The 13,166-nt window shown below is 37.9% G+C and overlaps 1 protein-coding gene across 13 annotated transcripts in view; it reads right to left on the reverse strand.

Annotated features, from left to right (window-relative positions):
* Positions 1-13,166, reverse strand: part of TRPM3 (transient receptor potential cation channel subfamily M member 3) — a 259,596-nt gene that overhangs the window by 88,749 nt on the left and 157,681 nt on the right. For all 13 annotated transcript variants that reach the window (XM_030512603.1, XM_030512601.1, XM_030512612.1 and 10 more), the window contains exon 8: positions 3,748-3,871. In XM_030512603.1, coding sequence (XP_030368463.1) covers positions 3,748-3,871 — 124 coding nt within the window. The remainder of the gene's footprint in view (positions 1-3,747; positions 3,872-13,166) is intronic.

Consider the following 13,166-nt stretch of genomic DNA (forward strand, 5'->3'; position numbering starts at 1 on the left):
GAAAACACTGAAGATGAATAGTTCTTATTCATAGTCCAAAGAGAAAAGAAACTGCTAAACTACTCAATAGCTTCCCAGTACTTTGGGAAAGTAACCAATAAGCTGAGACAAAAACCTGTATTATCGTGATTATGCACTGTGCATTTCTGACAGTTTGGATCCATTGCTGTTTGAGAGAAAACGACAGTAAGCAGCAAGCACCTTCATAATGCAGGTTGTCCTGATCTGAGCTAAATGCACCCAGCTACTTCAGCATGACACCTGCTTTGTTTAATGTGACAGAACCAGAGCTGCAAGTTAGTGACAGGACAACGGGGAATGGCTTTAAGATGAAAGAGGGGAGATTTAGATTAGATATTAGGAAGTACATTCCCTCCCACCCCCCCTTCCCCATGTGGCAGGCAAGGTTATCATCAAATGGCCTGTTCTAGCTCGTCATGAGCTGCATGGATGGGAACATGCAGAAAAAATGTTCATGGTGGAAAATGCGTGGACTGGACTTTACAAAACTGCTCCTGCCCACTCGGCTTTGGTGAGCCTTCATGCTCCTATTTTAGGAACTTTGTGCTCCTACTTTCGGAACTTTTTCAAAAAATTCTATGTAAATGTGATAGTAGAGAATCTCCATAAATTATATACAAAATGCTCTCCTACTCTTGTAATCTACAGTTATACACACAGGTCTGTATAGTCTACTTCATTTTAAACACATTTTTATACCACAGACTTCATTAATCACCTCAATCAAAATACATTTCTGAATGTAAACTCTGATGCTTGCAGTATCAACACAGCTAAGTTTAAGATTTAATCAAACTACTCATTAAATTAGGAAGCGGAATTTGCTCTGTCTTGCAAACGTAACAGACTTAGATCTCTCCTCTGCTATGGTCACACCTTATCATTCAGCTTGTGTACTCAGATTGTATTCAACAAATGAACTTTATCAAATAAATGGAACATTGCACATCATAATAATGATGCTCCCTGGGCATATAATTCGAAGACCATTCTTTAAGAGTGAAGTCCAAAATGTCAGGACTTTAAAAATCTGATGGTCTGTGAAGTGGGTAATTTTTCTTATGATTATGCTTTTTCCCTAGCCACCACACTTACGTCAAATGTATAAAGAGATGCCAGTCTTTTTTCAAACTCTAAGTAGGTAGAGTAGGAAAATTTTTTTTGAAAGATAGTCTTTTTTTCCCCTTTCCAGAGATTAACTTGCACTTTATTTTCTCTTTCCACATCTGTGATTCATCTGTATTTCTTACTTTACTGTAAGACCATATTCCTGCCTGTACCGCATTTGCACTTAATTTTTTAGTATCACCATAATACAACAAGCGTCTCCCGCACTGTTTACAAATTCAGCATCCATAAAGTCAGACAGTCAGGCACTCTGACCAGGACCAGCCATGGTCAATTTGGCTGCTGCTGAGCTCTCTGAGACAATCTTCTGAATCTTCCTTCTATTTGTTTCTTCAGGGAGAGGGGAGATCAGACTAATGATGAAGTCAGTTCATCAAGCAGTGTATGTCATATCATATACACAGCCAAATCAGAAGGTCAAGCCTGAGGAGGGACCAGGGCTGGGACAGATGTGGAAATATGAAACACCTGGCTTTGTAGAACCTGTGAAGTCACCACTGACTCCCGGGAATTCTTCACGTCTCTAAGGTCATCCATCTCTTCTGGTAATGCTATCATCATCATTCTGAGCATTATCTTTCTTTTTACATTCATATACAAGGTTATGAGTCTTAAAAGAAACCATAAGCCTAGAAACCACACCCCAGACATAAAATCTTTCTTGCATGTTAAAATTAACACCCTGAATACAACTAAGGCACCAGAGAGAAACACTTGTTTGACTGTATTGTCTTTACATATGGTTGGGTTAGTGGTATAAATTCAAAATCAGAACACTTAATTTTGGACCAACCATCTCCTGGCTAATAGCTCTTTACAAGACATGGAGGTAAAGAATATCAGTGGTGACAGAGGTTACACTTCTGCAAAGAAATTTGTAAAAAATGCACAACCTTTTTTGGAATAAAAGTCCTGATGTGAATACTGCAGACAAAATCCTCACAGTTAACTTTGCAGTAGCAGAATTTGTTCAAAGCCTGAAAACCAGTTCTGGAATTAGATGTCTTGATAATTCAGTGTCTGCCTTTACTTTCCACTCCTTGTTCCTTCCTACCTTCCTACCTTTGTGCCTTTCCTCCTTCCTGACTTCCTTGGTCCCTCCCTTTTGCTCTCCCTCTCTCCCCTCACTTCCTCATTCCTTTCTTCCATCTTCTATCAGCAAGTATTTTTTTATGTTTCTATACAGAACACTGGTTCACAAGTAAGTCCTACACGTACATATTATCATTATTATTATTGCTATTGTTATTTACATTAACAGAAATGGGCATAAAAGATTGAAGGGACTAGTCTATACCTTATGGGCTGCACTGGCTGCTTGTGAATAGCTAAAGGGTGTTTAAAGGCTCCTATACAGTTTGAATTCTGATTGAGGGAGGAAGAAGGCAGCAGGGACATCTGTCCAGTATCATGAACCATCTACACTGCAATGACACAGTGGAACTGTATGCTGCTGTCATGTCTTCCATCAGAAGTTGTCCTGGGGATCCTCTCCTTTCTGCCACTGTCCCAACAACATGTCAGGTCATTTTGATACATGTAAATGATAGTCATTTTCATACATAACTAATGAGGAAGGCTGACCACTTTTTGATGGATGCATGAACTGTTGGTTACTGAACAGAATACTATGCTTTTGGCAAGTTTAACCATATAAAGAAGCGTCTTCTATTTTGCAACGTTCTGAGTAGAAGGGCAGCCCTTTTTTTTTTTTTTTTTTAACACTTCCTAACTCTTTTTCCCTGTTCTCCTCCAGTAGTATTAGTTACTCTATGCCATATTTTCAACTTAAGTCAAAAGGCACTGCAGAAGATGAAGTCACAAAACCTCAGCTTCAGAAAACGAAACTTCTGAGCCAGTATTTCCCCTTGAGTGTTACCCTACACTAAGATTTGCAGACTGTCATCAGCTTGGAATTCCAGGAAGCTATGATATGAACTGAGAACAAAGCTTACTAGAAAGATTAACTTACAGAATTGAAGCACATCTATTCAATCAGTTTGAAACCCCTGGAACTGAATCCCAGGTATTTTACAATGTAATTTTGCTTCAAAAATTCTTCTGCAAAAGCAGCTTTATGGAGCTCCCTGAAATTTTTGAAAGATCTTGTGTTCCTCAAGACAGTATAAGCATGCATTAAAGGGATAGCCTTGCTGTTGCAAAATAGAAGTCTTGGAGGCAAGCTGTTTTCTCATGTTACACCTCTCAATAATAAATTAATAGCCCTAGTGATACTTGTGAATTCTACAGCACCATTAAAATAGAATACCAGTGACAGATAAACAATTATGCTTTCTTATGAGGTTTTCTGTAGTTGATATGCCTGAGGATGACTGAACAGTAATAATACCCATACTCTACCAGCTGGATTTTGACCTGTCAAAGACATGCAGAGGAATTTACAAAGGAACAGATCTGTTTGATTAATCACTTTAAATGAAAAAATACAGATTAAAGCAAACAAAGTCAGCACAATATAATAATTTTTTAGAGTCTCTGGATCACAGTGTTTGTGAAACCCTTCAACAGGCACCTGAAAGATTGATAAGAACAATGCATTGAGCTCTCTCTTTGCATCTAAGGAAAGTGTGAACATACCAGCTCCTTCTTCTTCATGCACTCCATGAGGATAATGAAGAGGTGCTGTGCCTGGGTTCGGGTGTATGTGAAAGTCTTCTGTATGGTAACTAGCAACTGGTCCCTCAAAGACTCATTGATAAGTCTGAAATTCAAACGGAAAACATAAATTAGAAAAACAGACATGAGAGAACATTGCAATTTCAGCAAAGGGTCAACCAAGTAAGAGTTAGACAACAACCACTGCAGCGTTGTTTTGCACAGGTCTGAAGGACAAGAATTGCTGGAACCATCAGAGAAAATTTGGGAAACACTGTTCTAGAAAAACACACTCAACATGTTAGGTTCCCTCATCTCCAAAGTTTTTACTTCAGTTGCTACCTATAGCATGACAGGTCATTCAAACTATTAGCTCTGTGGGGTTTCTTAACGAAAACCAGAAGCATACTGATAGTCTGGATTTGAGGGAGAACAACACTTAGGTGAACAGAAGAACTCTTTCTATCAAATGAGAATTCAACTCATGGTTAATTTTATGAAACCGAGAGCATTTGCGTTGTCAGTGTTCTTGATTTTAGCTTGAATATCCCAACGGTTTCAACTCACCTTATTGAAGCTCCACAGGAGCAGGTAAAAAAACAATCTCTGTTCCTGAGTCCACTCAAAGAAACCATTTTGCTTTTTGTTCATACTGATCTTCCATGAGTTTACAGAGTAACCATTTTTATATTCCTCCTCAGTTCTAATGTTAGTACTTGCAAAGAGTGGCCCAACAGCAGAAATAAATAGTAATATTACATGGAATATTAGCACTTGGACTAGATCTTCTGCTATCAAAAAAGCCTATTCCTTAGGACTGTTCTGGTTGAAAACACTGCTGTTCTTAATGTCTTAAAAAATAGTCTGCTCCGATTTAGAACATGTATTCTTTAATGTATGAGAGTTTCTATGCTATAGCATTTTTCTCACATAAAAATTGTAACTGAGTGTTTCAAGTTGAAACACTGAGTCAGAAAATTTTACAGACTAAGTCATTGTTGATCATCTCAGGAAATGAAAATCAGAGAATCTTCATGACTCATATTTCATGACAGAAGATAAACAAAGATTTAGCCCTGTAGCAACTGCAAAGAATTATCAGAATCAGCATAGTATCTAAAAGTCACTGTTAGCTTATGGCAGCTGCTTTTGGAGAGCAATGAGCAAACCCCTGTTTATTTCATACTGTTGGTAAAGGTTGCCTGTACTTCTGTGCAGCAAGGAAGCTCAAATGAGACTGCAGGGTGTTCATTACACAACTGAATTTCAAATATGATTTAACTATCTAGTCTTTACACCTACAGCAAACATTCATTAGAAAAGACAAAAAATAGCAATGGGAAAGAGGTATACAGCTGCATAGGAGAATATAGAAGGCCTAGCATATGGAGTGCATATGTTCTCCGCCCTCTAAATTTGACTTTGACTGTAAATATCCCTGTTGAGTAGGGCTTTCACTTCACAAAGAAGCCTGTAAGGCATATGTCAATGTGTTTGGATTAAAATGAGTTTACATGGGATTTTAGACCACGCTGTGGATCACTGTTCTTTCTATGCCTCGCTTCTCCTGTTATCTTCTACTTTATTACAGACTCCTCTTGAATTGAGAGTCTACCTCTTCATTTCCTCTTTTCACCAAGGAGCACTACGGCCCCAGAGGTGCTTTTTCCTGAGATACCTGAGAGGTAACAACACTGCATTTACTGCTCACTCACTATGTAAGCACTCCTTCCACACAGCATTATCTGCTTCCCTCATCAAAAGGCAACATACTATGAGTTAAAACCTCCAATCCACTTGGTGGGCAACAATGAGAGCTGACAGCAGAGGACATTCTGTGTGCGGGTTATAAGAAAAATAAACTCACCTCCTTGACAGAAGTAAGGACGTTGCAAGCACATGGGAACATGAAAAAATACGTCAGAGACAGGCAGAAATGTAGATTTGCTCCATGTTAAAGAGAAATCAACTGGGAAAGGCTGACACTATGAAAAGCACTAACATTACTTTGAGTTGCAGATTAGTAGGTCATATACAATATAAATTCTGAAGCCCCTTTTTCACGCTCTTCAAAGAAAATAAATTGTAAATTTGCTTTAATCAAGAAGACTGTTCTTAAACAAAAGGGTGCTATCACTGTAAAGATAAGTGATTCAGAACTATGGAAGTTTCCATCCTTCAAACTAAGAAAGCAAAAAGAGGTTAATCTCTAACAACATCGACGGGAGAATCTAAAAGGAGATGTAAATAATGCTCTGATTTCCTTTGGAAATGAAATATGAAAATGAAGTACATTAAGAAGTCTGAAAAGTATATGAAAGAATACATGGAATTGGAAGAATCTGAAATTAGAGAATTTCAGAAAACATTTCCAAAGATCCTGGGTTGAAAATAATCCTGTTTTCTCATCACAATTCAATTTTCTTAAAAAAAAGTGTAAAATCCAAGCCTGAAATTTCATTTCAGAAATTGGCTCTCTCTCAGGCTAATACACACACAAAGAAGAGAAATTTGCTTTCATAAGCACTGACTGAAAGCAGAATTAAGTCCTGAGGCTTCATAAGCAGCCATCACTTTCCTAAATCAAAGCTATCAAAAACTGTCACATCATAAAATTAAATAGCATGTAGAACAAGCTCCATGTGAAAGATACGGAGATTTTTAAATAAAAAAGTATCAAGAAGTTGTTCCTTAACTACAGGGGTAAACATCTGTAGAAGCACCACTGCTCAGAAATTTCCTGTTGCCATCATTTGACTTACGCGTTTTTCTAGCCTTACTAAGTACTTTTTTTTTAACAGCTCATTGGTCTGCAATTCTACAGCACGCCTTTTCAATGTCTTTGTGAGATCAAAAACTTGAAGTGATTGTAATCAAAACCAGAAACAATAATAGCAAGTTCTCTGATAAACTAATTGTAGCTGAGTTAAGCTTCGTGTAAAGTGAAATCAGTCATATCAAGACTGTACCATACTTACTCCTTAGGAATCTATAAATGTTAGAAGGTATCAGATCAAAGTTCCCAATTGGGTAACCCAGCTGGGACAAATACAAACCATGCCACGCTGTTAGAGGCTAAATCTATGATGCCTACACGAAATCCAATGCATATTAAACAAGTAACTTCATAGAGTACTCTGAGGAAAATAACTGGGACTTGCAGGCAGGGAGATGAGATGATTTATCCACTGTGCAAAGACAATCACATTTGTTACACATACAACTTTAGCACACATTTTTTAAAGTCACAGATTCCTAGTTTTAGATTCGGTGGTAAAGAGGTGGCTCCTTGAGTCTTGTGATGACATGTCTAACCTAGAATGCAGGAGATTCTCGGCCACACACTTGGGAACAGGATATTCAGTAAGGATTACAAACCTCGTATGCACAGATATATAACTTCCCACCTTACCAGACTGAAATTCTATGATTATAACTTCTTTCAAAGTCAGCATACTCCCACCCTAACAAAACTGAATAGTGTTAGATGAAGATAGTATTTTTATCACCTTTCTGATAGGCTTCAGTTCTGAAAACATTTTGCAACATACCATCCAAGTCCCATTGTGGGGCATGATTCCATGAATTCCACTAAATTTTCCATGGAAGCAATGCTTCAGGTAACTTGCTCCTCCCTAAATGAAATGTAGAGCTATATAGATCTTACACATCTACATTTAGTTTCAGAAAAATCATTACTTCTAATTGTTATTAATCATTACTTCTAATTGTTATTAGAGTGGGGGGTTTTTTTTTTTTTGTGGGTTTTTTTTTGTTTGTTTGGTTTTGTTCTGTTTTTTTTTTTTTTTTTTCTTGAAGAAGATGCCAACATTCGTTTTGATGTATCAGATTATCAGAACTGATCTGTATGGCCTTACAACAGGAAGAAAGGAAGAAAGATGTCTTGGATCCATCAGGATCCAACATTGATTTGATGAAGTAAATGAAGTGACATTTTATTTCTGGCCCAGATTTGCTGGAAGATTAAACAGCAAAGCAGAACTCCCTTCATTGCTATGGCCAATGCAGAAGAAAGAGATGACGGCATTTTGGCATCCTCCCTCCTCAGAAAGAAATTTTTTTGAAGTAATAGAGATAATAGACACCCCGCTCAATAACATTACAGTCATTCAAAGTCATGCCATAAGATTTTGTAGTGAACATCAGAGAGGATTTGAAAGCTCTGGCTTGTAGCCAGTTCCCTAAATTATTTAATCTTTTTTCTCCAGAGATTTTTAGTACTGGAGTTGTACAATGTACTAGAGATTTATAAAGACTGTGCTCTAACCCAATTTCAAAATGCAAGTTCATTATAGATTTTTATAAACTTATTGTTATCAAAATACTTTGAAATTTTCTAAATAAAACATTTCATTCAATGAATGGCCCATGATCTGTTTCTAACTTTTCATTTATGACTTTTTTTTTTTTTTAATTCTTTTTATTCAGGATAAAGAAAATATATCCATAAAATATCAGTGTGACGTAAAAGCTATTCCTTACCCTCCTTTATGAGAAGCTTAGGGGATTTCTGTTTTAATTATGATTTACACGTTAGACAATCACACCATATGCAAGAAACAAGCAGAGGCTCCACTGATATTTTCTTCCATTGGAATTACAAATAAGACACAGCTGTGCAACTCTGTGGGACTGACTGAATTTTTCACACTTTTTAAATTCACATATTTTGCATAGCATTTTTTTTTTTTGAGAAGAGACAGAAAATAATGCAAGTAATCCTTCATTCCATTCAAACAGGGATGATTTCTGGGCACTTTTATGAGGAATCAGCTTAATTTGAAGCTTTTCACTGGTGGTTGTTCTTCTACACTATTCCCCAACCATGTTTATCAAATGGTTGTCCCTTCACCAAAAGAGAGATGATGGTATTTCAAAAAAGAAATTATGTTCTTCTATCCAGATTTTGATTTGCAAAGTACTTTGTTACAAGTGAAAAGTAATGATATCAAAATCTGCAATGTGAAAACAATCTTACAAAATAATTCAGTTGTTACAGTACCCAACATGTCCCATGATATGGTACACACCATAGGGGATATAGAAGACCCACATCATACCTACATTATAATTCCTTCTGCTTGAAGTGAAAAATACCTATATTTTCCCTATTAGAAAAAAAAAAAAGAGACTTAAGTAATATACTTCAGTTATGAAGCCTAAAAGGTATGCCACAGTGGATTGCACAGACAGATCAATCCAAAGGTAATCTTTAATGATTCTTATATGCGGATGTTCATTTAAAGCACAGAGAATATTTTATATTCCCCTGTGAATATTACACAAGAAGTATATTTTTATGGCATTGAATTGAACCCCTGAAGGGTCTCATGCTTGCAGGAGTAGAACTGCTGGAGTAGTTAATATGCTATAAACTGAGCTTGGAGATTCCATTCAAATGTTGCAAGTCATTTCTCATTCTGTAAGGAAACATTTGTCTAAGAAGTGACATAGTTTTAATCTAGAGTTTGATTTTTCTCATTTTAAATTCAGTGTTTAATTAAAAAAATCTCTGAGGATTAAAACCTGCTAAGCAATCCTATAAATAGTTGCACTTTACAGTTATTTTATTTCCAGCTTGTGCTTTTATCCAAGACAATGAAATAAGAAGGCATCCTCAATTATACAGTCAAAAATACTTTGGCTTTATGTGGAGGAGATTTATTAGTAACTAGTATACTTGCTTAGGGCTTAGTAGGGACCAAATTTGAGTGTTTAAGATTCATTTTAAGATCTTACCTCTCAACACTGTTCAACACATTTTCAACTTTTCAGTAAATGAGAAGTGCTTCATAGCCTGGAAAACCTGAACTTTAAATTAGGGCCAATAGCGACGAGCAGCCAAATTCCAATTCACTGCATGGGGAAGGTTGCGTTTAAGACACCTTCTCATCTAGGTTATCTGGTGTACACAGCTCGTTTGTCATTAAGATGTAAAATACATTGGAAACTTACTCAGCTTAAAATCCTCAGTAGAATTTCATTTGCTTGTAGTGAAATTTAGCCACCTTGTACATTCTTAAGACTTTTCAGACCAAGGCAATATGTAGTCCCTGATATTAAAGTCATGTCAAACTTAAAAAAACCCACCTGTGTTAATTCTGCATATCTGCTACTGATAGCACTGAAATCTCAGCTCAGTGGGAAATGGCATATCGGCCTTGCCTTCCCCCTGGAACTTCAATGAGAGAGATGAGACACTGAGGCCTCAAAACTGATCTACCTCCAAAGGCATCTTTACTTCAAGGTATGCTTCACAGTTCCTTCTGACCTGTTCTCAGTACACCGCACAGTTGCAGGCAGCACCTCCTGCAAGGCAGTGCAGGCAGACTTACAGTTACAATATGCACCCAAAGACTTCCCTAGCTGAGTGAAATGTCTGCCTTTTCATGAGGAAAGCCTATAACCAGGTCTTATTGCAAGCTTATTTCTTCTCTTCTCAAGGACATACATATGTTGGCATTGCACCTTGAGAGGTACCGCACCTTGAATAATGTAAAATATTATTAATTTTTCTGCTATGTGAAATCAGTTAGGAAGGATAAATAACAAGGAGGGGAGGCAGGCACACCAAAATTCTGTGAAACCCAACACAAAAGGACCTATTGGGCAAATATGCAGCTGTTCAACACTTCAGCATCCCTCTGAGGGGACACGCTGGCATCACACTCAGGCAGAGAGGTATACTTTGTCCTCCTTCACCTCCAGATATAGCTCCCCTTCCCTCCCTCCCCCTGAAACAAACTTTCAAATAAACTTGAAAATTCACAGGAGTGCTTAGTACACATATACTCATGTTCTTGTATGTAGAAAATGAATCCATATTGGTCAGCAATGAGAGAAAATTTAAGATACTGAAAAACCAGCATAATAATACCAACTTGCAATTGGTGAGTCTGTTGCTGCCATGAATTATGTGGGTTTTGACTGATTTATACCAGATATTCAGTGCACAGCAGCTGGACGATATACTGGGTCTTGGAGAAGACCCAGATTCACAGTCAGCAGCCAGAATAAAACTAGGTTTTTGACTTTGGACTGTAATTGCACAGTGGATGACAGAATTAAATTCTGCATGCAATTTGGACGTGCTACACTGATTTAGAGTCTAATAGACACAGTTTTGTATAACCTATTTAGATTCCATCTAAAAGAACAAGCTAGTAGCTGAATTCAGTTAACGTGCCAATTACTCGGTAGTCTCCTCATATTGCTAAGCACTATTAAAAAGTAAGTTACAGAAGAGAGTACCCAATTTGCATCCGAAGTCTAATGCATTTGGTTAAAACATTTTTATGAATGTAAGTAATATTGGTGTTTTACTAGCAGTATTCTTAAAAGTATTACTGCATTTTAAAATGCTGTTTTCTGAAGCAGGGCAAACACACAGAATTCCCACTAGCTAGCTTTTCAAATTTCATAGTTAGGGCATTCTATTTAGAGTAAGGTAAACAGGAAAAAATAATTATGCTATTTGATAGTATTGCAGGTACCATCTGGAATGGCACCACCACAGAAAGAAAACCCACACTAAGGGAGAATAATAGCTTTTGCAAAGCCAGATTTTGGTGTCTCAGGCAAGAAATTACTCGCTTGTTCTGCCTCTAGTGATTCTATCACTTGCTTTTCTTACAGGCAGGAGTTTGTGGTAATGAAATCAAATCACAGAATATTAGAATGGCTTGTGTTGGAAGGGACCTTTGAAGACTATCTAGTTTGACTTGTTGCTGTGGTGAGGGATACCTTCCACTAGATCAGGTTGCTCAAAGCCACATCCAACTTGACCTTGAACACTTACAGGGATGGGGCAGCCACAACTTCTCTGGCAACCTGTTCTAGTGTCTCACGACCCTCACAGTAAAGAATTTCTTCCTAATACTTAATCTAAATCTCCCCTCTTTCATCTTAAAGCCATTTCCCCTTGTCCTATTCCTACTTGACTCTTGTAAAAAGTCTCTTTCCGTCATAAATCCCATTTATATATCGAAATAAGCTGCATTCATTCTCTTCTTGCTATATTCTTTTTCATGAAGATATCAGAACAAAGTAGATGGAAACTGTATAAGTACATAGCAATCAAAGGAATAAAACACGTTTGAGTAAGGTTATGTTAAATGTGTTAACAGTGAGGTCACTGAAAACAGAGAAACAGCTTCTCAATGCTTCAGATGAAACCTGGCACATTCATATCTATCCCAGATTCAGCACCGATTCTGTATGAACCTGAATATAAAACAGATTTAAATATTTGTGGAAAACTATCTTGTTCCCAGTAGGAGTTTTAGGCTGAATACTGAATAAGCACATGATTACATTTATTAAAAAAAAAACCCCAAACCACCACGTAATAGCACTTGGTCTAGAGCCCAGTGTTTATGGATTTAGTTTTCATTATTTGCACAACCCTGTTGTAGGTGTGAATACGTATGTTCACATATTCTAACAGACAAAAAATAAATCAGTCCCTTCCTGGTAAATCCTGATCAGAAATTACTGCAGCTACTTAGGCAAAAAGCATGAAATAGCGCTTAGTTATAGAATCGGAGGAGGTTTTCGTTCCAATTTCAAATTATTAAATCCTTCTTTATTGTTTATTTCCGAGCAGCAGACTCTTGGTTTTACTTTGGGGACTTCTGGGAACAAGGTTCACAATCATTGCAGAACACCTGCAAACCCTTCGAGAGTGCCTGCTGCTGCCACGTAAGGATAAGGCAAAGGCAGCCGCAAGGGTATGGGCCAAGAAAGCTCCAGTATTTTTCAATGAGCAGCATAAGCAGCCTGCACCTGAAGAGGAGCAACCCCATGCACCCCATGCTGAGGGCCTCCCAGCAAGAAAGGTGTTCGGCAGAAAAGGACCTGGGGTTCTGGTGGACACCAAGTTCAACATGAGCCAGCAATGTGCCATTGCAACCACAAAGGTTAATGGTATCCTGGGGGCAGGTGACCCTTTCTTTTCAGCACTGGTGAGGACACACCTGGAGTCTTGTGCCCAGTTCTAGGTTCCCAGTACAAGAGAGGCATGGACATACATGAGCATTCAGCAATGGGCCACAGAGATGATGAAAGGACTGGATTGCCTCACATATGAGAATAGGCTGAGGGAGCTGGGACTGTTCAGCTCAGAGCAGAGAAGGCTCAGAGAGGATCTCATCAACGTATATAAATACTCAAAGGGAGGGTGTGAAGAAGATGGAGCCAGACTCTATTCAGAAACGCCCAGTGACAGGACCAGAGGCAATGGGCACAAGCTGAAACACAGGACATTCCCTTTGAGCATCAAGAAATACTTTTTTTTACTGTGTGGCTAACTAAGCACTAGCACAGGTTGTCCAGAGATGTTGTGGAGTCTCCATCCTTGGAGATATTTAAAAGCCATTTGG

Source organism: Strigops habroptila, chromosome Z, assembly GCF_004027225.2.
Source record: "Strigops habroptila isolate Jane chromosome Z, bStrHab1.2.pri, whole genome shotgun sequence".
Classification (NCBI taxonomy): Eukaryota; Metazoa; Chordata; class Aves; order Psittaciformes; family Psittacidae; genus Strigops; species Strigops habroptila.